The 20921-nt window shown below is 39.7% G+C and overlaps 1 protein-coding gene across 2 annotated transcripts; it reads left to right on the forward strand.

Annotated features, from left to right (window-relative positions):
• The first annotated feature begins 6885 nt into the window (after nucleotides 1–6885).
• Nucleotides 6886–19598, forward strand: LOC309499406 (myosin heavy chain, fast skeletal muscle-like). Of its 2 annotated transcripts, XM_082170631.1 has the most exons (40): nucleotides 6886–6908; nucleotides 7904–8118; nucleotides 8213–8356; nucleotides 8440–8596; nucleotides 8703–8730; nucleotides 10210–10312; nucleotides 10480–10572; nucleotides 10695–10758; nucleotides 10852–10950; nucleotides 11029–11132; nucleotides 11214–11352; nucleotides 11578–11696; nucleotides 11793–11942; nucleotides 12030–12200; nucleotides 12293–12593; nucleotides 12703–12767; nucleotides 12872–12959; nucleotides 13055–13172; nucleotides 13255–13378; nucleotides 13484–13620; nucleotides 13709–13964; nucleotides 14056–14298; nucleotides 14405–14581; nucleotides 14670–14815; nucleotides 14902–14992; nucleotides 15077–15466; nucleotides 15542–15668; nucleotides 15871–15989; nucleotides 16070–16266; nucleotides 16350–16533; nucleotides 16640–16805; nucleotides 17276–17400; nucleotides 17518–17826; nucleotides 17958–18161; nucleotides 18235–18360; nucleotides 18456–18626; nucleotides 18711–18815; nucleotides 18941–19036; nucleotides 19140–19271; nucleotides 19490–19598. In XM_082170631.1, the coding sequence occupies exons 2-40, from the start codon at nucleotides 7912–7914 to the stop codon at nucleotides 19502–19504; spliced, it is 5790 nt and encodes a 1929-aa protein (XP_082026757.1). In that variant the 5' UTR covers nucleotides 6886–6908; nucleotides 7904–7911; the 3' UTR covers nucleotides 19505–19598. The 2 variants fall into 2 exon arrangements, with proteins under 2 accessions (XP_082026757.1, XP_082026756.1); XM_082170630.1 differs by lacking the exons at nucleotides 6886–6908; nucleotides 7904–8118 and having other exon boundaries at nucleotides 8217–8356.
• The last annotated feature ends 1323 nt before the right edge of the window (nucleotides 19599–20921 follow it).

The raw sequence follows: 20921 nt of genomic DNA on the forward strand, positions 1-20921 counted from the left end.
AAGGCGCCATCCCGTCGCCCTTGTTGTCATGGAAAATAAGGTGAATACACAGTTGCACAACATTAAACTTCAGGTTAAATGATGAAACTTGGGTGTAAAAATAAATAACCTACAGTATATATATATGGCACACATACAGTACGTGGCATACAGCTGATAACATATTGTGGCGAGCAGGACGAGGTCGAGGGCCGTGGGAGAACGGCACGAGGCCGGTGGCGTGATTGCAAATGAGTGACACCTGCGCGACGCACCGGTCTCGCATCTCTCACGGAGGAGCGGAAGCATAAAGGAGGAGCGACGACAGTGAAGAGCGAGAGAGGACAGGCCTGATTTTTAGTTCATGTTTTGTTTCTGTTTGTGTTGCCAGCAGTCGTCCGTGAGGGGCTGCTGGCTTTTACTTTCATTTTTGTATTTGTGTATTTATTTATTAAATATGTTTGAATGTCCGCCGGTTCCCGCCTCCTTCTTCCCATAACATCTGTCTGAACCCCGTTACATTGGTGCCGAAACCCGGGAAGAAGGAGGGACACGCTGTCGGAGAGCCCTCGCTGCTGGGAGGAATCGCGGTGCTGAGGAGGTCGGGCAGCACGAGGGAGCGTCGGCCGCCGATTGCTGCCCGAGGCGATGGTGCTGGATCGAAAGAAGATCAGGTGGGACGGAGAGCTCGCTGCCGTCCTCCTGGGTCGAGGAGGGATGGCTGCCATCCGCGAGGGAGCGGAGGAGTCGCTCCCGTTCGCCGTGGGCCGGAGCCTGTTGCCGTCGGCCATGATGGGGGCGGAGCAGGGGACGGGAGGCTCGCTGCCGGCTGCCCTCGACAGGAGGAGCCATCGCCGTCCGCCAGGAGGCGGAGGAGCGTCGAGCCGTCCCCCAACGGATGTCCAGTACCATCGCATGGCACCGCGAGTGAGTCTCTCAGCTGGTTGAGGGCCGAGTGGCAGTGTGTCCGGGAACCGGATCAAAGATTTTTTTTTTTTTTTTTTTTCTCTCTCCCCTCTCTCGTCTCTGTCGCTCCTCATGCTTCCGTCTCCTGTACTCTCGCCTCGTCTGTCCATACCCCCAGGTACCGCAGCCGCCGTGATCGGTCCTCCCGGGGAGGGGGGGGGAGTAGGCGCAGCCTCGGTGGTACCCCCCGGCCTGCGAGGGGCGATGGGGGTATGTGGCGAGCAGGACGAGGTCGAGGGCCGTGGGAGAACGGCACGAGGCCGGTGGCGTGATTGCAAATGAGTGACACCTGCGCGACGCACCGGTCTCGCATCTCTCACGGAGGAGCGGAAGCATAAAGGAGGAGCGACGACAGTGAAGAGCGAGAGAGGACAGGCCTGATTTTTAGTTCATGTTTTGTTTCTGTTTGTGTTGCCAGCAGTCGTCCGTGAGGGGCTGCTGGCTTTTACTTTCATTTTTGTATTTGTGTATTTATTTATTAAATATGTTTGAATGTCCGCCGGTTCCCGCCTCCTTCTTCCCATAACATCTGTCTGAACCCCGTTACACATATGTTAAAGAGGAGATAATCTCTCTTGATTTTTTTATTAGGTTAAAGGGCATACTATGGGTTAGAGCAGTCCAAAAGGACCATGTGCAGAAAGAAGCAGACTCAGCCAGATGAGTATGACACACTCTTTCGTTTGAAGCCACTGATGACTGAGATAAAGGCCGCCTGTCAGTCTGCCTACCATCCCAGGAAGCAGATTTCCATTGATGAGAGGATGGTGGCCACCAAGGCAAGAACTGGGATGACCCAGTACATTAAAGCCAAACCCACCAAGTGGGGGGAAAAGCTGTTTGTGCTGGCAGACTCCAGCAATGGGCTATACCTGTGACTTCTATACACAGGTAAAAGCAGGTTGGCCTCTGGGCTAGGGCTCTCATTTGACTCTGTGGTGAAATTGATGAGGCCATCTTTCCTAGGCAGTGGTTATCACCTCTACTGTGATAATTTCTACACCAGCCCAAAACTCTTCAGGCACCTGCTGTCCCCCAAATTTGGAGCCTGTGGTACCATATTATGTGAAGGGAGGAAGGAGGCTCCAAAAACAAAAATAAATAAAATCTCTCAGGTGGATAAGAGAAGATAACCTTGTCTTCACCAAGTGAATGGACAACAGGGAGGTGGCAATGTGCAGCAGTGTCCATGTTGCTTATGATGGGGAAACTGTCAAGAGGAAGCAGAAAAAATAGGGATGGATCCTGGGAGACAACAAACATACAAGTACCAAAACCAATTGTGGATTACAACATGTACATGGGGGGGAGTGGACTTATCAGACCAGCTGATACAGTACTACTCAGTTCATCACACAACCAGAAGATGGTACAGAACCATGTTCTTTCATTTTATTGACATTGCTGTGACCAATGGCTTTATAATTTACAGAGAAATACAAAAGCTGAGGAACACATCAGCCACCCAGCTCATCACCCACAGGGCCTACGTGGAGCAGCTTGTGGCTGAGCTGTGCGGTGTCACAGTCGGGGCCGTGCCTGTACAGAGGAGAACTGGGCATACACCTGTGCCAATCTCAAAACCAATTGCAAGGCTGAGGTGTGAGAAATGTAAGGCAGATGGGGTCCCAAGAGAGGACACTTCATGGAAATGTAATGAATGTGATGTGCCTACAGCCAGAGGGTAACTGCTTTCACATGTGGCACAACATGTAAAATGTAAGAATAATGTTGAAAGACTGATGTGCAAATACAGTGCACAGTGCAATATTCTGTGTTTTTCCCCAAAAAACGAATGGTGACTACAGTCACAGAAATGTAAATAGTTATTTTGTTTCCTTATATTTTTTCACCCAATTATTTACAGGTGTTCTAAACCCTTTGATGAATCAATATATGATGTAAAATCCCTTATTCATTATGGTTTACTCTTTTTATCCTCTTAACCAGCGCCCCTATTTTTGAGAATTTTCAGAAAATGACATACCCAAATACAAATGTCTGTAGCTCTTAAACCCTATGGTCCACATTCATAACTCTGATCTTTTTTTAATCTAGACACTTGAAACTTAGTTACCCAAGAGTCATTATAACTCAAAGTAGCATAGGAACAGAATAAAACAAGGTCAAATTTACATGAAAGTGACTCACGATTTCTTTGAATTAACTTCACTTAGGGAAAAATGTATCAGACTTTTATGTTAAGGGCCTGAAAACACCATACAGATAAAACTGAATGTCTGACCATGTTTAGATTCAAATTTGAGGATGATACTCCCAAAAATGCAGTTTCTGTAAGCTTTTATTCAAGAAAAGTATAGGCGTCCTTTCCAAAATGCAATTTGGAGACTCCAAATGTACACCTGGCACCCAACACCTTCACATAAGGAGTAAACACTACATAGGCCTGCTACATACATGTATATCAATTCAGAACTGTTCTGCCCTTCAAACCACACAAGAAAAAAAACGATTTCAGCACAACATTTGAACATTTGAACAAAATTCCCTTTATTTTGAACAATTCTAATAGCAAAAACAGTGATTTCTCACTACATCTATAGACATTCCAGCAGTGATCGTTTTCAAACTAATGTATAACATACATAAAAAGAAAACAATAAATGTTTTAGAACATTTTGTAATTACAAACGTGGTTTTTACTCAAATAAATTGCAATAAACTGATAATTATAATGAATATCCTATTACTTTCTGCTGCTCTTCGTCGCGGCTCCTCTTCATCTTCATCTTCATCAATAACACGTTCAATTCTCTTCTGTAGTCGACGATCCATGATCGAGATGATCAGAAACATGCTTTGGAGTAAATCCGTGCATTTATGCAAGCTTCATGTGTCAAAACATTGCGTGTGTGTGTTTGTTTACAGTCTATGGTCGCTGCATTATGTGTGTGCGTGTCTGTGAGCCGCGCGTATGGCGAAAGCGCGCATGTGAATGTAAACATTGAGCACTTGAATTTGACGAATATGCTTGCATAAACTGACTATCACTGCAATCGATTTTAGTTGGCTAATACTCCCATCAATCAAAACTTTGCTGACAGGACATTGGCTGCCTTTATCCAGGCTTTTATCCAGTCGAAACCCCAGGTGCGAGATTGACAGCGCGCTCAGCCTGTCAGTCGGTCTCTTACTGTTTTGGTCTGTAACAAAGCCTGTGATTGAACGAGAGAGCTGTGGAAGGTCTCATTTGATCCGGAAGAGTGTATACGACGGGGGTGAGATGGCTTTTGAGTGTTGGAATACGGATTAGAATCGATATTTCTTTGAAAATGAACGTGATGCGAACTCTATCTCGAAAACGCTCATGCAAACAAAGGAGGATATTTCATTTTTTTCCCTATTTTGTCGTTGTTTTGGATTAAAAAGTGGGATGCATTTTGAAGAGTGGACCCTTACAGTGTAATGTATGCTGTTGTTTCTTGGATTCGTCCGAACTGATATGAACCATACGAGATGAAAGATGAGTATAGCGGTTCATTTTGCTCATTTTTACATAACCAGTCCTCTTGCATTTAATTTAACCCTTTCCTCTCTGGTGTATTGATTGCAAAAACAAGTTTAGAACATGATTCTTGAGTGTTTTAGCTTTCAAATGATGCATAGTTTATGATTGTCAGTTGAATATTTGTTATAAAACAAAGCTTAAAAAATTAATAAAAGTTTAGCCACGCCCCATCCGGCCCGCCGGCGGGCCGCTGCTGGTTTATATAATAAAAAAAGAAAAATTTGAACTTCCGTTTTTGTATTTCTTGGTGATATATCACATCAGAACCCATACAAGTGTCTCAAGAAGTGTATTGTCAATGCATCCACCTTGTAGCTGAGAGTCTATAGAATTCAGAAATATGACTCTCTTCACTCTGCTATGAAAATGGACCCTTATATCGAAATATCAACATAGTGCCAGGCGGACTTAAAACCCCTTAGACCTTGAAGGGTTAAAGACCTATCAGCCTGCACCATTCAGAGTTTCATGCCAGAGCTATGTTATTAGAAGTCACAGAGGAATGCAAAGAGTGTTGCCAGTGAGAGGATGGTTGTAGTCACCCTTTGACCCTTGGCACTTTTAATTAAGTCTAGTGGGCTTCTGGAGGTGTTTCTCAATGTCAAGGATACTTCCTTGGCAGGACTGGTCCTTCCAAGTCACTTCCTTCAGAGGCTAGGCGAGGCTCCTCTTTAGCATTCGGAGAGAACACGTTTTTCAACGGCTCTGGAACAGGCTAGCAAGTGCACGTCATTAAGTCAGTGAAAATGAAAAACAGAGCGTTGCTATGGACGCAGTTCTGTTCACTCAGGCAATATAATCGTTTTTAAATCAATAAACTCCTTTTTAATCATATTGATTCTTTGACTGTCAAGTGTGTTTAAACAGTGCGGATCAATTTGACCCATAACATAATGGATGTATTTTTTTTTTTTTAACAAATGTTTGGTAACGTAAATATACTTACATTTGAAAGCATATTGCGCCGTTAACGCTCCGACTCCGTTAACGTCCGACATTTAGAATTTTTTTGAAAAAGATATCAAAGCTGCGCGCATAGGATTGTGGGTGATTTGAGAGCGCGAAGAGCGCGAAGGCTACACATATGCATCCTTTCCTGTATATGGGTATTTTTCGAACGAAGGACTCAGTCCTTGGTTGAAATTCCGAGGATCCTCGACATTGGAACAGTCCTTCGACGGATGTCGATGACGTAGCATCCTCGAAATTCTGGCTTCCGAGGATCCTTCCTTGACATTGAGAAACGGCTTGGGTGTTTAAATTAGAATTTTTGTCAGTTGGAGTTTAAACAGCCTTGGCTCATTTGAACATTCCATCAATGTAAGTCTATGGGACTTTTCCGAGTTTTGATCATCATTTTAGGAAAACCGAAAGTCCAATAGAAAAGATATAGCAACCCGAGTCAGAACAGTCTGAAGGTCTGAGCCAAGTTTGGTGGATGTAGCTTTAAACCTCTAGAAGGAAGCTTTAAGGCCACCTAAGCACTGCAGCTAAATTCAGCTGTCAGTTCACCTTTTAGTGCTTAATCCTGTTCTGTACACACACAGTTTTGAATCATTTTAGTCTCCATGTGCATTAGACTGTAGCTGTTGAAGACCAAGAAATGTCTACAATCTTTGAATATTTGCAGAAATTATAACAAAGGGATTTTCGCACAATGGGAATGTGCCATTTTTATCACTACTGGCTTTCTTCTACAAAGAAAAACTGACACTTGTTGTGTGTTTTCACTGTATTAAACATATTTTACAGTGTTTTTCTATATTCTTCTATATTCTTGAACAATATATCTTGTCAGATCTGTAACATATTTTATTGTTTTGCCCAATTGCTGCCACATTAGCCTTCTACAAGAACTTCCATAGGTGAAATGTTTTCTGATTCAAAAGAGGGGGAGGGGTGGCTGAATGTACCCTCTTTCCAAAAAAGGATTTCTTTACTTCAGTGTGTGTCATATGTCAAAGTAAGATATTAATAGACTAAAAATATATAATTATAATACACAATAACTTTGAAATGGAAGTTTAGGATAAAGGTTTGACTTATAACTGATTTCATCAGGTAGGATGTCTGTCAGTCTGTCCATACATTTCTTATATAATGGGTAAAGAAAGCTCATCATACATCAAATATATCAGGTTGCCCATGTATAGATTCTGCTTAGTGTGCATTATCAACTTCTATAAAAGCCAAGAGCGTAGACCAGAAGAGATGCAGAGAAGAGAAGAGAAGAGACCTCAGAAGTTCCATCAAGTGGTAAGAGCCTGTGCTGACTGTGACTGAAAGGAATTTAACATCATCACTTATGCGTCTGTACTCAAAGTAATTGTTTTTTACATTTATATTAATACATTGTAATAAATTTTTTATTTTTTTATTTTAATCCACAGTTAAAAAAGTTAACATTTCATCTGGTCTCAAGGACAAAAGGCAAGTGAGTTTATGATTCAGTGTGTGGATTAGGGTAGAGGAAAACTGTCGTTATAGTCTGTATTATAGACGAAAACTGGTGAAGCATGCTGTTTTTAAAAACCTATGTAATTTATTTACAAAGAAATGTGTTTAAAATGTATTAGTAAGATGAATTTAAGGAAGGGGTCCCATTGACCCTTTATTTTGGTGCCAAATATACCACCTATTGTATTCGCTTTTATTGTGTTGTATTGCATTCTGTTTTTCTTCTACCACTTTTGAGTCTATGATATAGACCCCCTTGTGGGAAAGTTATACAAATTTAGCCCAAATGCAGAGGACATTTGACACATTTATGTGCAGACTCAGTCTGAGGAAACAGAAAAAGAAGCGGGAAAGGGCCAATTGATGATGCTATAATAGAGCAAAACATGAAATTGGTTCAAACTACAGAACTGATGGTCTGATTAAATTCAAACTTGGGATGCAGTGTTGCTATCATAATCCATCATGATATTTGCATAAATATAAATCATTAGAAAAGTTAATATAATGAAACCAAATCTGTGACAGAAATTTCGTAATATTTGTCAGGAAATATTTGTCTGTTTCATACATACTCGTAGCAGGAGGATGCACTCAGGCAGAGAGACCACAAGTGAGACTAGTCGGCAGTGAAAATCTCTGTATTGTCCTGACTCCTGAAACTTCATATATGCCACAATTCATATTGTACTGTATGTGCCATCCCCTGACACCAGCATTTCAATTTCATCACCAGAAAGACATATTCAATCGACATTTTTGCCATTAATGGGCCCCTTACCTGCTTATTGCTTGCTATCTAAATGTTTATCTAGTATTGTTTTATGTGTCTGTATTCATGTGTAAACCTACACTTAGGAATATGCCTCTTTCCTAACACAATTCATGTGTTTTATATTTTATGTGTCTTGCCTTTGTTGAATATTTATGAAATTTGTAATGGATAAGTTGATATTTTCTCTCTTTAGTAAGCCGCCACCATGAGTACAGACGCGGAGATGGAGATTTATGGCAAAGCTGCCATTTACCTTCGTAAGCCTGAGAGGGAGAGAATGGAGGCTCAGGCCAGACCGTTTGATGCCAAGTCTGCCTGCTATGTGGTTGATCCCAAAGAGTTGTACCTCAAGGGAACAATCAAGAGCAAAGACGGTGGCAAAGTCACAGTTGTTTTGCTTGACACTAAAGAGGTAAATTACATTTCCATTTCATGTAGATGCTCATTAAATTACTTATTACATTGTTTTCTTTTATATCTTATATCTTAATTTATCAAATTTATAGGAGAGAGTTGCTAAGGAAGAAGATGTCTACCCAATGAATCCTCCCAAGTATGACAAGATTGAGGACATGGCCATGATGACCCATCTCAATGAAGCCTCTGTGCTGTATAACCTCAAAGAGCGTTATGCTGCATGGATGATCTACGTAAGTTCTGAAACAACATAAAAAGCATTTAAGTTCATTTTTTCTGTGTTGTTAGAATCTGACCATGTCTCTGCTCATTTCAGACCTACTCTGGACTCTTCTGCGCAACTGTGAACCCCTACAAGTGGCTCCCAGTGTATGATGCAGAAGTGGTGTCTGCCTACAGAGGCAAAAAGCGTATGGAGGCTCCACCACACATCTTCTCTGTCTCTGACAACGCATATCAGTTCATGCAGTGTGGTAAGACATTATGTAATTAAATTCTACAGAATTAATTGAGATGAAGTAGATGTTGCTGTTAATATAATAAATATTTACCGGATATTTTACAAATTTCAATCAACAGATAGAGAAAACCAGTCTGTCCTGATTACGTAAGTATTTTCATTTAATTTCAGACCATGACAAAAATGAAAAGTATAACATAGATGGAAAATTTATGGAGATATTTACAAAATAGAATTTAACCCTCTGATGGTTTATGGGGTCTTTTTGGACCCCAAATGACTTTTGCTCAAATTAAAAAATGTTTTCCCTTTGTCCAAATGGTATGAAACCTTCTACGGCTCTCAACACTTTCTAGATCTACAAAAAAAATAATAATTTGGAATGATATCTGTTTTTATGTTAGCGTGACAAAAATTGTGACACTCGTGGTCTTCGGGGTCTCTGGAGACCCCGCAATCAAAATAGACAAAATTCATCATCAAAATCAGAAACAACGCAGAACACATCGACAGAAATGGCACAAATAAAGTGGCACACTTCCACCAATGCAAAAAACATCCACAATGCTAAATTATATTGCTCACAACACGCGTGTACACACACACACACACACACACACACACACACACATAGAGGAATACATTTTTGAGACTATAAAAACTGTTCTCTTATCATTTGTAAAATAAAATCATCCAAAATGCAGTACCACCACAAAAATAAATTGGTGACACTGACACATTGAAAATGTGCACGCACACACACACACACACACACACACACACACACACACACACACACACACACACACACACACACACACACACACACACACACACAATTGTGTGTGTCTAGAATCTAGAATTAGATTAAAAATAAATTATTGAAATAAATGATAAAATCTTAAGACTCCAACATTTCTCTTTGTAACATTTTGTTCAGGTTTGATTCTAATCATAATGTAACATTATTGAAAAACTGGGGGGTTTTTTGGTACAAAAAAATGCTAAACTTTGACAAAAATATTTTATTTTTGTTATAATTGTGATTTTATAATATTTAGATATGAATCCAACTGAATCCAACTTGTGAAAAGATATCTTTCAGGTAGTCTAATAGCAAATAGCATACTGGAGCTCTATAGCCATCTAGTGGTTAAAATTATTATTTTTTATTTTAAAACTGCATTTTCCAAAAAATGGGCAAAATTTTTACATTAAACCATTTAAAATTATCCATGTTATCCCCATGAATGAAAGTTAGAAATCTGGGTCTTTTATAAAGTTAATTTTACATCAAATGCTGTTTTTTTGTAAAAAGGCTATTTAAATATTTATTTATTTATTTATTTATAGAAATTTAAAAAATATCATAAATTCTCCAAAAACTGCACAAATGTTGAGTAAAAACATTAACAAACAGAATAAAATTACATTTGTAAAAAAAAAAAAACTATTATCTTGTTACAAAATTAAATGTTATTGTCTGGGGTCTCTAGAGACCCCAAAAAACTCGAGTGTAGACATAAATAAAGACCATCAGAGGGTTAAGATTGAACAAAGATTAAATATACTTTGAAAAGTCTACATGTCTTTCAAACTTCTGTCTTCAAATCTCTTATAAACCAGTGGAGAATCTGGTGCTGGAAAGACTGTGAACACGAAACGTGTCATCCAGTACTTTGCCACAGTTGCAGTGTCAGGTGTCAAGAAAGAGTCCAGTAAAATAAAGGTATGAGATACAAAACTATGTCATATATAATTATTTTAAAAGATGATGATTTACACTCATCTCACAAACTATACGATATGTGAATTTGTGAAATGCCTATAGATTGTGTTTAGTCATGAAATAGAAAAAACAATTGAAAATAAATGAAAACCCTTCAAACATCACAGGGCTCTCTTGAGGACCAGATCATTGCTGCCAACCCTCTGCTTGAGTCTTATGGTAATGCCAAGACTGTGAGAAATGACAACTCCTCTCGTTTTGTAAGTTAACCACTGTTTATTTACAGTACAGATGGTCAGTTGTGTTCAATTTTACTGTACAGAGTTTTCTATAAAGAGATTATAATAATTATTTATGTATTATACTATTATGATTTAAACAGGGTAAATTCATCAGAATTCATTTCGGCGCCACTGGAAAACTGGCTAGTGCTGACATTGAGACATGTAGGTGGACATGATTTAATTTATCCATCCTGAACAGTTGTCTTTGTCTGTCACTCTTCAGATGATTGTGACTCAAGTACATTCTCTCAACAGATCTGCTGGAGAAGTCTAGAGTGTCATTCCAGCTTCCAGATGAGAGAGGCTACCACATCTTCTTCCAGATGATGACCAACCATAAGCCTGAAATTATTGGTAGGTGCACATTTCATTAATTCAATGTTTCAGATAATATTGTAAGATGCTCTTTCATAAATGCTGTATATTTTACAGAAATGGCGCTCATCACCACCAACCCCTATGACTTCCCCATGTGCAGTCAGGGTCAAATCACAGTGGCCAGCATTGATGATAAAGCTGAGCTGGATGCTACTGATGTGAGTCATTGCTATTTGAATATTGACATATTCTATTTAAATATGGCAAATTATATATTTTATTATTCTCTGTATTTACAGGATGCTATTGACATTCTTGGTTTCTCAAGTGATGAGAAAGTGTCCATCTACAAGTTCACTGGAGCTGTGCTTCATCATGGTAACATGAAGTTCAAGCAGAAGCAGCGTGAGGAGCAGGCTGAGCCTGATGGCACAGATGGTGAGACTTGTGTTATCCTGGGCTTTAAAATAGTAACCACTGCACCGACTTTGCTGATAACAGAAACTGTGTTTAAAATGTTTAGTGTAAATATAAACTAGAAGTTGCATGCATATCAATAAATCTAAAAATGAAAGGGAAAGTACCTAGTGCCTGATTTATTATAATTTTACATAAAAGACTCTAGAAAAGAAAATATAATTTATTCAAAAAATTATTTAACAGAGGCTGACAAAATCGCCTACCTTCTGGGTTTGAACTCTGCTGATATGCTGAAGGGTTTGTGCTACCCCAGAGTCAAGGTCGGAAATGAGTATGTGACCAAAGGCCAGACCGTACCACAGGTATAGTAACATTTCCAGCATGCCATGTGTTTAACCTAAAAGTATGGCTAATTATTGCAGAAGCAGAATAAAATATCCATTCTATTCTACTTACAGGTGTACAACTCTGTTAGTGCCTTGGCCAAATCTATCTATGAGAGGATGTTCTTGTGGATGGTCATTCGTATCAACCAGATGTTGGACACAAAACAACAAAGAAATTTCTACATTGGCGTACTGGATATTGCTGGCTTTGAGATCTTTGATGTAAGAATAATTCTTTTATCTCTTTTTATGTCAAAATTAATGATATTCAGAAGGTAGTAAATGTTTCTGTCATTTTTTGTCTTTCAGTACAACAGCATGGAGCAGCTGTGTATCAACTTCACCAATGAGAAACTGCAACAGTTTTTCAACCACACCATGTTTGTGCTGGAGCAAGAGGAGTACAAGAAGGAGGGCATTGTTTGGGAGTTCATTGACTTCGGCATGGACTTGGCTTCTTGCATTGAGCTCATTGAGAAGGTTATCAATGGTTTATGAATTTATTTATTTCCATTGATCCTATTCTCAAAATCTCCTATTTTTGATAATAAACAACATTCTTTTATAAACAGCCCATGGGTATTTTCTCCATCCTTGAAGAGGAGTGCATGTTCCCCAAGGCTTCAGACACTTCCTTCAAGAACAAGCTATATGATCAGCATCTTGGCAAGAACAAAGCTTTCGAGAAACCAAAGCCTGCCAAAGGCAAGGCTGAAGCCCACTTCTCCCTGGTTCACTACGCTGGAACTGTGGACTACAATATCACTGGCTGGTTGGACAAGAACAAGGATCCACTGAATGATTCTGTTCTGCTGCTGTACCAGAAGTCTTCTGTCAAACTGCTGTCTACTCTCTACCCACCTGTTGTTGAGGGTAAAGAAAAAATCTATTTAACAAAACTTTGACTCAGTTTTGAACTTTCTTTCTTGTTTTTGCATTTATTTTGCTACTTCTAGTTTCCTTTGTATTTTTATCTCAATAGATAATACTAAAAAGGGAGGCAAGAAGAAGGGTGGCTCCATGCAGACTGTGTCCTCCCAGTTCAGGGTATGTATAGAGATGACATCACAGCAATATTGCTTTATTTAAAAAAAAAAAAAAGAAAAAAAAAAGAAATACAAAGCATGCCAACCTTTTTCTATTCTCCACAGGAGAACTTGGGCAAACTCATGACCAACTTGAGGGCCACTCACCCTCACTTTGTGCGTTGCCTGATTCCTAATGAGTCCAAGACTCCAGGTAAAGTATTAAAAAAAAACGTACAGATATTTTGGTTCTCAATATATATGATGAAGTTAATTTACCAAGTTCATGGTGTAAACTGTTTGTTTTAGGTCTCATGGAGAACTTCCTGGTTATCCACCAGCTGAGGTGTAACGGTGTTCTGGAGGGCATCAGAATCTGCACAAAGGGCTTCCCCAGCAGAATCCAATATGGTGACTTTAAGCAGAGGTAAATGGGACCACATGAAAACAACATTTCCTAGGAGGCTCCTAATTAAAAGATATGAAGTATTTTGATACATTTTCCACAGATACAAGGTGCTGAATGCCGGTGTTATCCCAGATGGACAGTTTATGGATAACAAGAAGGCCAGTGAGAAACTCCTGGGATCCATCGACATTAATCATGACGACTACAGATTTGGACATACAAAGGTTCATTATTTAGCTTTACAAATTCCAAAGATTCAGTGATCATGGTCATTTAGCTTATACAGTTTAAATCAATATATTTAGATTGACTGTTTTATATAAATTCAGGTGTTCTTCAAAGCTGGTCTTTTGGGTGTTCTTGAGGAGATGCGTGATGAGAAACTGGCTGCTCTGGTCACAATGACTCAGGCTCTCTGCCGTGGTTACCTGATGAGGAGGGAGTATGTGAAAATGATGGAGAGGAGGTGATTATTGTCATGAGTAAAGATGACATCAATGATAACTGTGCAAACTTAATGATGATTATGCCATTTAATGATGAATTATTCACAGGGAGGCGATTTACACCATCCAATACAACATCCGTTCATTCATGAATGTCAAACACTGGCCATGGATGAAGGTTTATTACAAGATTAAGCCTCTGCTTCAGAGTGCAGAGACTGAGAAGGAGCTGGCAAACATGAAAGAGGACTATGCAAAATGCAAAGAGGCTTTGGTTAAGGCTGAAGCCAAAAAGAAGGAGCTTGAAGAGAAGATGGTAGCACTGTTGCAAGAGAAAAATGATCTGCAGCTGCAAGTTGCATCTGTGAGTATATTTTTATAATTAACTGAATTTTGGCTACATTAAAAATGAGCAAGGTTGTTTCCAATGAAATAGCAATCTATTTTACAAACAGGACTCTGAGAATCTCTCAGATGCTGAGGAGAGGTGTGAGGGTCTGATTAAAAGCAAAATCCAGCTTGAAGCTAAACTCAAAGAGACAACTGAGAGACTGGAGGATGAGGAAGAAATCAATGCTGAACTGACAGCCAAGAAGAGGAAACTGGAGGATGAGTGCTCTGAGCTGAAGAAAGACATTGATGACTTGGAGCTCACCTTGGCTAAAGTGGAGAAGGAGAAACATGCCACTGAGAATAAGGTTAGAGATCGAGTTGGTTTAAGATTAAATTTAATCTCTGTTTTAAATATTGATATAGAATATGAATTGTGATATTTAAGCTTATTTGGAACAAAAAATCCTACAGGTCAAGAACTTGACTGAGGAAATGGCAGCTCAGGATGAGAGCATTGCTAAGGTTACGAAGGAGAAGAAAGCCCTCCAAGAGGCACATCAGCAGACACTGGATGATCTTCAGGCCGAGGAGGACAAAGTCAACACCCTGACCAAATCCAAGACAAAGCTTGAGCAGCAAGTTGATGATGTGAGTTGATGATGTAAATTAATTATATTAATTCATCAAATTAACTGTTTTCTGCTGTGAACACATTTTATATATCATTGTCCTGTAGCTTGAGGGTTCCCTTGAACAAGAGAAGAAGCTCCGCATGGACCTGGAGAGAACCAAGAGAAAGCTTGAAGGAGACCTGAAATTATCCCAGGAGTCCATCATGGACCTGGAGAATGACAAGCAGCAATCTGATGAGAAAATAAAAAAGTAATTAAAGCAGGAAATCTTTGAAAACATTGCATTTTTTTATTGTTGTGTTATGTTTTTTTTTACAACTACTTATTGTTGAACAGGAAAGACTTTGAAATAAGTCAGCTGCTCAGCAAGATTGAAGATGAACAATCTCTAGGTGCTCAACTCCAGAAGAAAATCAAGGAGCTTCAGGTATTTAGAGATTTTTTTCAAACATTACATCATTATAATAAAATAAAGATAACCAAAAATCTAATTAACTACTTACCACCATAGGCCCGAATTGAGGAACTGGAGGAAGAGATCGAGGCTGAGCGTGCTGCTCGTGCCAAGGTTGAGAAGCAGAGAGCTGATCTCTCCAGGGAACTTGAGGAGATCAGTGAGAGGCTTGAGGAGGCTGGAGGAGCCACTGCTGCTCAGATCGAGATGAATAAGAAGCGTGAAGCTGAATTCCAGAAGCTGCGTCGTGATCTTGAAGAGTCCACCCTCCAGCATGAAGCTACTGCTGCTGCCCTCCGCAAGAAGCAGGCAGACAGTGTGGCCGAGCTGGGAGAGCAAATCGACAACCTGCAGCGTGTCAAGCAGAAGCTTGAGAAAGAGAAGAGCGAATTCAAAATGGAGATTGACGATCTTTCCAGCAACATGGAAGCTGTTGCCAAAGGAAAAGTAGGAAATTTTATGTTTAAAGAATACATAACATGTTGAAGTTTTTCAATTATCTAATGACTTTTGTATTTGCAGGCTAATCTTGAGAAGATGTGCCGCACACTTGAGGACCAACTTAGTGAAATAAAATCAAAGAATGATGAGAACATTCGCCAGTTAAATGACCTCAGTGCTCAAAGAGCAAGACTTCAAACTGAAAATGGTAACTAATGAAAATCATGAATAAATTAATAGTATTCCAACAGTAACTGAGTGTGGTGTATTAAGATTATATATAGCACTGCATTTCTGACAGTCTTATCAGAAGAAAACACACTTATTTACATTTTGCTTTCAAGGAGTTTGTTTTGATAGTAACTGATAGAGACAGCACAATCTGACACAGTAAATCTAAATCTATACAGGTGAGTTTGGCCGTCAGCTGGAGGAGAAGGAGGCTCTGGTTTCTCAGCTCACCAGAGGAAAACAAGCTTTCACTCAGCAAATTGAGGAGCTTAAGAGGCTTATTGAAGAGGAGGTTAAGGTAATACAGCATAATCAATTCATGAATTACTTTACTGTAGAGACAATAATACAATAATATTATGTGACTTTGTCCCTTAGGCTAAGAACGCACTGGCCCATGCTGTGCAATCAGCCCGTCATGACTGTGACCTGCTCCGTGAGCAGTTTGAGGAAGAGCAGGAGGCAAAGGCTGAGCTGCAGCGGGGAATGTCAAAGGCCAACAGTGAGGTTGCTCAGTGGAGAACCAAATATGAAACTGATGCCATCCAGCGCACGGAGGAGCTTGAAGAGTCCAAGTATGTATATTATTGTATAATATTCCTAACTCTCACAGCTATTTTATAGATTAGAATTCAAAATAATGTGTATTACTCAACAGGAAGAAGCTGGCTCAGCGTCTGCAAGAGGCAGAGGAACAAGTTGAGGCCGTGAACTCCAAATGTGCATCTCTGGAGAAGACCAAACAGAGACTCCAGGGTGAGGTGGAGGACCTCATGATCGATGTGGAGAGAGCCAATGGTTTGGCTGCCAACCTTGACAAGAAGCAGAGGAACTTTGACAAGGTAAACAGTTTTAGTCATATTATATTCTCTTTGTAAAGTATTGCTGGATTGGGCTTTGTTCAACATTTTTTTAAACAAACTCTATCCTAAAATATCTCCACCAAAGGTCCTGGCAGAATGGAAGCAGAAATATGAGGAAGGTCAGGCTGAGCTGGAAGGTGCCCAGAAAGAGGCTCGTTCACTCAGCACTGAACTGTTCAAGATGAAGAACTCCTATGAGGAGAGCCTGGATCAGCTGGAGACCCTCAAGAGAGAGAACAAGAATCTGCAGCGTAAGAATGAAATCGTTAAATTAGAGAAAAAAAAAACGTAAAGGGATTGTTCACCCAAAATGAAAATTATTTTACTAACTACTGGCCCTCATGTCGTTCCAAACTCGTGAGACTTTTGTTCATTTTTGGAACACAAATTAAGATCTTTTTGATGAAATCTGAGAGCTCAATTCATATGGATTAGTTTTATGATCTCTTTATAATTTTTTTGAAGTGTCAAAGAATCAATTATGTAGCTGTCTATGGAGGGACAGAAAGCTTTCAAATTTCATCAAAAAGATCTTCATTTGTGTTCCAAAGATGAACGAAAGTCTTACGGGTTTGTAATGACATTAGGGTGAGTAAATAATTAATGATAACATTTTCATTTTTGGGTGAACTATCCCTTTAAATGTTCTAATTCTCAGTGAACATTAAAAAGTAAGCACATGTGCATTATGATACATATTATATGTTTTTTCTCTCTATAGAGGAGATTTCAGATCTGACAGAGCAATTAGGTGAGACTGGTAAGAGCATCCATGAGCTGGAAAAGGCCAAGAAGACAGTGGAGACTGAGAAGTCAGAGATTCAGACCGCCCTGGAAGAGGCTGAAGTGAGTATCTGGAGATCAATATAGAATTCTTCCTAGAACCATCATACAGTGTTGTATTCATCAACACACTGCGTGTATTTTCATTCTTATATTTAAATGTTGTTTTATTTTTCATAGGGTACACTGGAGCATGAGGAGTCCAAGATTCTTCGAGTCCAGCTTGAGCTAAACCAGATCAAGGGAGAGATTGACAGGAAGCTTGCAGAGAAGGATGAGGAGATGGAGCAGATCAAGAGGAACAGCCAGAGAGTCATTGAATCCATGCAGAGCACTCTGGACTCTGAAGTCAGGAGCAGGAATGATGCCCTGAGAATCAAGAAGAAGATGGAGGGAGACCTTAATGAGATGGAGATTCAGCTGAGTCACGCCAATCGCCAGGCTGCTGAGGCCCAGAAACAGCTCAGGAATGTTCAGGGACAACTCAAGGTATGTATAGGAATTCTTCTTTTTGACTTTGGGATGTGTTCATTTATATTTTTTAATAATCTAACATATGGTAAGTACAGCCTAGCAGAAATCCCATCGAAAGCTCATTCTACAGCTATTGTTATGTTCAGGATGCCCAACTGCACCTTGATGATGCCCAGAGAGGACAGGAAGACATGAAGGAGCAGGTGGCCATGGTGGAGCGCAGAAACACTCTGATGCAGTCTGAGATTGAGGAGCTGAGAGCTGCTCTGGAACAGACAGAGAGAGGCCGCAAAGTGGCTGAACAAGAGCTGGTGGATATCAGTGAGCGTGTTGGGCTGCTGCACTCTCAGGTAAGGGCATATTGTTTCCCTGAATTTGAGAACATCATTCAAAATGTTCAAACTGTTGCTTTCCATTTTGTAGAACACAAGTCTCCTGAACACCAAGAAGAAGCTTGAGGCTGACCTTGTTCAGGTCCAGAGTGAAGTTGATGACACTGTACAGGAAGCCAGAAATGCAGAGGATAAGGCCAAGAAGGCCATCACTGATGTGAGAAACAGTAGTTGTCAAATGTTTCATTAGACGCTTACATCAATTTTACTTAAAAAATGTGGATCTAATGACTTTCTGTATTCATGCAAAAGGCTGCAATGATGGCAGAAGAGCTGAAGAAGGAGCAGGACACCAGTTCTCACCTTGAGAGGATGAAGAAGAATCTGGAGGTCACAGTGAAGGACCTGCAGCACCGTCTGGATGAGGCTGAGAATCTGGCCATGAAAGGAGGAAAGAAACAACTCCAGAAGTTGGAGTCCAGAGTAAGCCTCTTTATAGTTATGATATGGGCAAGGTGAAGTATGTTATATTATGATTTGTTTGAATAAAAATAATATATTCTCTAGGTCCGTGAGCTTGAGGCTGAAGTTGAAGCTGAGCAGAGACGTGGAGTTGATGCTGTTAAAGGTGTCCGCAAATATGAGAGGAGAGTGAAAGAGCTCACTTATCAGGTATGACCATATTCCTCACAAGTTTGTTCAGACAAAAGAGTCTGTATAATAATGTATGTACTGACAATGCCTATTTTTAGTAAAGGATCAATGCTTAATTTTGTAAACATGTATTTTTTTTGAAGACTGAAGAGGACAAGAAGAACATCACCAGACTCCAGGATTTGGTTGACAAACTGCAGCTGAAGGTCAAAGTCTACAAGAGGCAGGCTGAAGAGGCGGTATGTAAAATCTAATAGAACATTTTAACACTGTAATTATTTATATTGGAATTCTAATTTGATGAAACATGATACATGAACCATATAAAAAAAAAACCTTTAGGAGGAGCAAGGCAATGTTCACCTGTCCAAGTTGAGGAAGGTGCAGCATGAGCTTGAGGAGGCTGAGGAGCGTGCTGACATTTCTGAGTCTCAGGTCAACAAGCTCAGAGTTAAGAGCCGTGATTCTGGAAAGGTTAGACTAAGTAGATGAGTTGTTTTGCATTATTTATTCAACTTGTTTATCCAAATACATGAACTACCTCTTAGAAGAAGTAGTGGAACTATAATAATTGCATTTTGCTGATGTTACATATCCTGTATGACATTTGCACATCTGTATTCTCTTCATTATGTAAAGTGAAGAACATTTTTGTTAATAAGACTAATGTTTAACTCTTCATTCTTTCTCAGGCCAAAGAAGAATGAATCTTTAACACTTGAAAGGAGCATTTACTGAAGTCATATAATATGAATGTTTATTGTACAAGTTCCTTTCTTAATAAACCTATTTCAGCAAATAATTAGCCTTTTTGTGATTTTTTGTGATTACAACACTAATATATGATCTGTATGATTACATTAAACCTTAATATTTGCATCACAAGAGTGCTGAGTATCAAGAGTGTCTTGAATCCAAATTTGAACTTTTTAAAGGTTCCATAAAAGTTCAAAAGGTTTCATACATTTTAATTCTCAGGTTTACTGAATGCATTCACTCAAACATTTCTGCTATAAAGTTTCCACCCTGGACTGATGTTATTGACTATTGCAATATTCTGTGAACTAGCCTTCCAGATAGCACAATTAAGCCTCCACAGATGATCCAGAGCTCTAAAAAGTAAATGTAATACCTGGAAAAAGCTATCTGTAACCTATAACATTTATCATTTTCATTAAATTATATTATATTATATTATATTATAATATAATATAATATATATTTTATATATATGTTTATTGTAATTATTATATTTAATATAATATAATTTAATTAATTTATAATACAATACATGCATTTATAATATAATACCCCATAATGAGCAAGCAACAAGGTATTCCCTTTCGAGGGAACTCGCGATGCGTCAATGACGCTTTGGGAACGCTCCTGCGTGATTGCGTCTGAAGCACCTATGTCAACTAGTCCAATGGCGAGAGTGGGCGTCACGGGCGGGTGACGTGACGACCAGGAAAGGAGGACATCCGGTTTAGAACCGCGCTAGCTTCTGTGCCTCAGCAAGCGCTCTGTGTTATACTGTCTGTCATATTTATTGTTGTCTGTCACTATATCAGTCACAAGCATAGATATTATGGTGAACAAACAACCTTAGATCGTGTGTTCCTCCCTGCCCTCTTTCTTTACGGGTGGGGATACATGTTATATTTTATATTTTACCTGGCCGTGTAGTTTTATGCTTGGGGCGCCGAGAAAGGGCGCCCTCGCTATCTAACCAATGGAGCTCTGATATGCTATAAAACGTCACTAAATATGATCAATTCAACCAATCAGTGACGCGCATTAATAATTCTCCGATGGGCGCTTTGCCTCTGCGCCCATCGGAGAATAACATGGACTTTTACTCTACTTGGGGTGGTCACGTTGCAGTGAGATTCGGCGGGCGGAGCCAGTCTTTCTTTACAAGTTGACAATGGCGGCGCGGGCGACACACGAGAAAGAGACCGTGCAATCTCTTCTTCAAACTCCGTTTGAAAGAAGACCACTGGCTGAAAAAATAAAAATAAAAGAAATGGGTCCGGACCAGCCACAAATTAACATCAGACAGCAGGTGAAAGACAAGGAAGCGTCTTATACTAGAGGCTTTTCGCGGACATGGTACACTAGGAA

The sequence above is a fragment of the Leuciscus leuciscus genome (assembly GCF_965113295.1).
Source record: "Leuciscus leuciscus genome assembly, chromosome: 5".
NCBI classification, from domain to species: domain Eukaryota; kingdom Metazoa; phylum Chordata; class Actinopteri; order Cypriniformes; family Leuciscidae; genus Leuciscus; species Leuciscus leuciscus.

Bases quoted from the DNA above. Each gene is read 5' to 3' on its own strand.
- LOC309499406 (XM_082170631.1), top strand. From the start codon at position 7,912: ATGAGTACAGACGCGGAGATGGAGATTTATGGCAAAGCTGCCATTTAC. The intron at 14,299-14,404 runs GTTAGAGATCGA...AAAATCCTACAG, and splicing joins AACATGCCACTGAGAATAAG to GTCAAGAACTTGACTGAGGA. The intron at 19,037-19,139 runs GTATGTAAAATC...AAAAACCTTTAG, and splicing joins AGAGGCAGGCTGAAGAGGCG to GAGGAGCAAGGCAATGTTCA.